We start from the raw sequence: 2,421 nt of genomic DNA, 5'->3' as shown, positions 1-2,421 counted from the left end.
CCTACCACTGCACTCTATTTTTATCTTGGCGCCCTTGGCCTGGGGGCTCTCATAATCCCCCTAATTCAGGGAGCTGAAACTGATGGCACCACGATCTTTATTTCTAAACACCGCCCTTGTTTCTTAAGACTTCCAGCCAGCTCACCAAAGCCTGGGAGCAGTGAGGCCTTCAAAGACCAGATGGCGCCAGGATGCATTGTGAAGTGGCGAGAGCGTCACAGACCACGTGAATCTCAGGATCTGAGCGTGGGGTGGGTGTCCGCAGTGGCCCCCGGGAGGTCCCACGACCTTCGTGTAGACTCTGGGCCCGCCAGGAAGGGAGCATGGCCGGTTTCCATCTCTTCTCTCCGCGGCCACATGAGGAGTCTGAGGTACCCTTGCCTGGTAGAGAACGGGAGTTCGCGGCCAAGATGGGCTGGCCTGAGCAGTCCCTGAACCCTTCGACCCAGACTTCTGGCTCTGAGATAGAGACCGAGGTGCCCTGTGTGTACTCAAAATGTTTGCCCACCGGGCGGTCCCACCGGCGTGGGTATATCTCCTCGCTACGAGAAAGCCACAGTCTGACACACGTGGCCCGGAGACCCTCGGACAGAGCCAGGAAGCACAGGTCCGGCAGCCAGCGCCTGGAAGATGCCTGCGAAGAGGCACCAACCAAGTCCAGCAGGACCAGGCAAGAGCCGCAGCAGCAGCAGCAGCAGCAGCAGCAGCAGCAACAGCCCTGCCAGTGCTACCCTGCAGCCCGGGGAGATTCGTCCCCGCAGTACCCAGGGGAAGCTTTCAGTCCTCACAGTGATGGGACTTCGCTTGTAGAAAAGACACAGACTGGAGACCGGTGGGCAGTGCCGGTGTGCAGACATGTAGGTCTCTGGTCCCCTTCCTCGGTTCTCACCGACAAGTCCTCGGGGCACTTCCCAGAGTTTCGGAAGCAATGCACCTGTGTGTGTGCGCAGAAGAAGGGTAGTGGCGACCGGGTTGAGTCCTTAGCCAACCAGTACTGCCAGCCCTCTGGCTCCTGCAAAGAGACGATTAGCCAGCACTCTCAGGTCCTTAAGAACAAGCTGGACGAGACAGTGATTTCTTCCAGGGACCAGAAGATCGTGGCCCTGGTGCTGAGCAGGCTCAAGAAAGCCCAGAGGATGAGAGAGCTACAGCAACAAGCAGCAGTCGCCTGGGAAGAGCTGAAGCGCTCAGACCAGAAAGTCCACCTGACCCTGGAGAGAGAGCGCAGGCTGCTCCTGCAGCAGAGCCAGGAACAATGGCAAGGCCAGAAGGAACAGCACAAGCCTCACCAGGGCCATGAGCAATCTGGCCCGTGGAGGGATCACCAGGCAAAGAGCACGGTCCAGTCAGATAGCAAGCCTGGGTGGACCTTTCAATCTGACAAACCAGAGAACCCAGGCCCGGACAAGCTGGACAGGGCACACGGGCTGGTTGAGCACCTCAAACAGTGTCAAGCGCATAATCTGCGGGAGCAGGAAAGGGTGATGCAGAGTCTGCGGGACCATAACAGGCTGCAGGACCAGGACAGGCTGCAGCTGCAGAAGAGGCTGGAGGCAGCTTGTCACAAGAGGCAGCAGCAGCATGTGACAAGGGGCCAGAAGAAGGTCCAGGAGAGCAATCTAAGCTCTGTTGTCAACTTTCAGGCCCGGAAGGTTCTCATGGACTGCCAAGCCAAGGCGGAGGAGCTCCTCAAGAAGCTGTCCCTGGAACAGAGTGCCCAGCAGTCCCAGGACATCCGAGAAAGTCTGGTTAAGGAGAGGCGTCTGGAGAAGGCCCAGAAAGAGGCTGAGCAGTTCCAGAGAGTGAGGTGGCCTGCGGAGGAAGCCGAGGAACGGCAGGGAGTGAGCAAGCGGGCACTAGCAGAGTTGGCTGAACAGAAGATGAGGCAGGTCAGGAGTCATGCTCACAAGACCACCAAGGACAGGGCGCAGCACCTGCAGGACCTCAACGTCCTACGTGAGAGGAACCATCATACCTTGAAGGTGAGAGCGGAGAAGGAGGAGGAGTGTCATATTGAAGGCATCAAGGAAGCCATCAAGGAGAAGGAACAAAGGGGCGAGCAGATGACCCGAGGGAGAGATCCCACCTTCCGGGAGTACCGGAAGGCTCCCCCAGCTTCCAAGACAAACCGTCGCTTTGGCCAGGTGGCGGCGGCAGAGGCCAGCCTGCTCTTGCACCAGCAGAGTGGAGTCTTCTGAGAACCCAGGAGGAAAGAGGGCGCAGCCCGGCAGCCAGACAGAGACCTGTCACCGCACGATTCCACTTTATAATCCGATTTTAACCGAGCACTGATTTTTAAAAAGTATATAAAATAGCTGCAATTTCCTCCCATGAATTAGTTCATTGATTCACTTGTATGGCATAGACAGGATTGGAGAGAGAAACCGGAGGTGGTGGGGGGGGGGGGCAAGTATGAAAATT

The 2,421-nt window shown here is 57.5% G+C and overlaps 1 protein-coding gene across 1 annotated transcript; it reads left to right on the top strand.

Annotated features, from left to right (window-relative positions):
* The first annotated feature begins 323 nt into the window (after nucleotides 1-323).
* On the top strand, nucleotides 324-2,198 carry Ccdc185 (coiled-coil domain containing 185). The gene has a single exon (XM_051148281.1). The coding sequence runs from the start codon at nucleotides 324-326 to the stop codon at nucleotides 2,196-2,198; it is 1,875 nt and encodes a 624-aa protein (XP_051004238.1).
* Nucleotides 2,199-2,421: the final 223 nt, after the last annotated feature.

The sequence above is a fragment of the Acomys russatus genome, chromosome 6 (assembly GCF_903995435.1).
Source record: "Acomys russatus chromosome 6, mAcoRus1.1, whole genome shotgun sequence".
In the NCBI taxonomy this organism is placed as follows: Eukaryota; Metazoa; Chordata; class Mammalia; order Rodentia; family Muridae; genus Acomys; species Acomys russatus.
The sequence above is the reverse complement of the archived record's forward strand: the minus strand, read 5'-3'. Positions and strand labels throughout refer to the sequence as shown.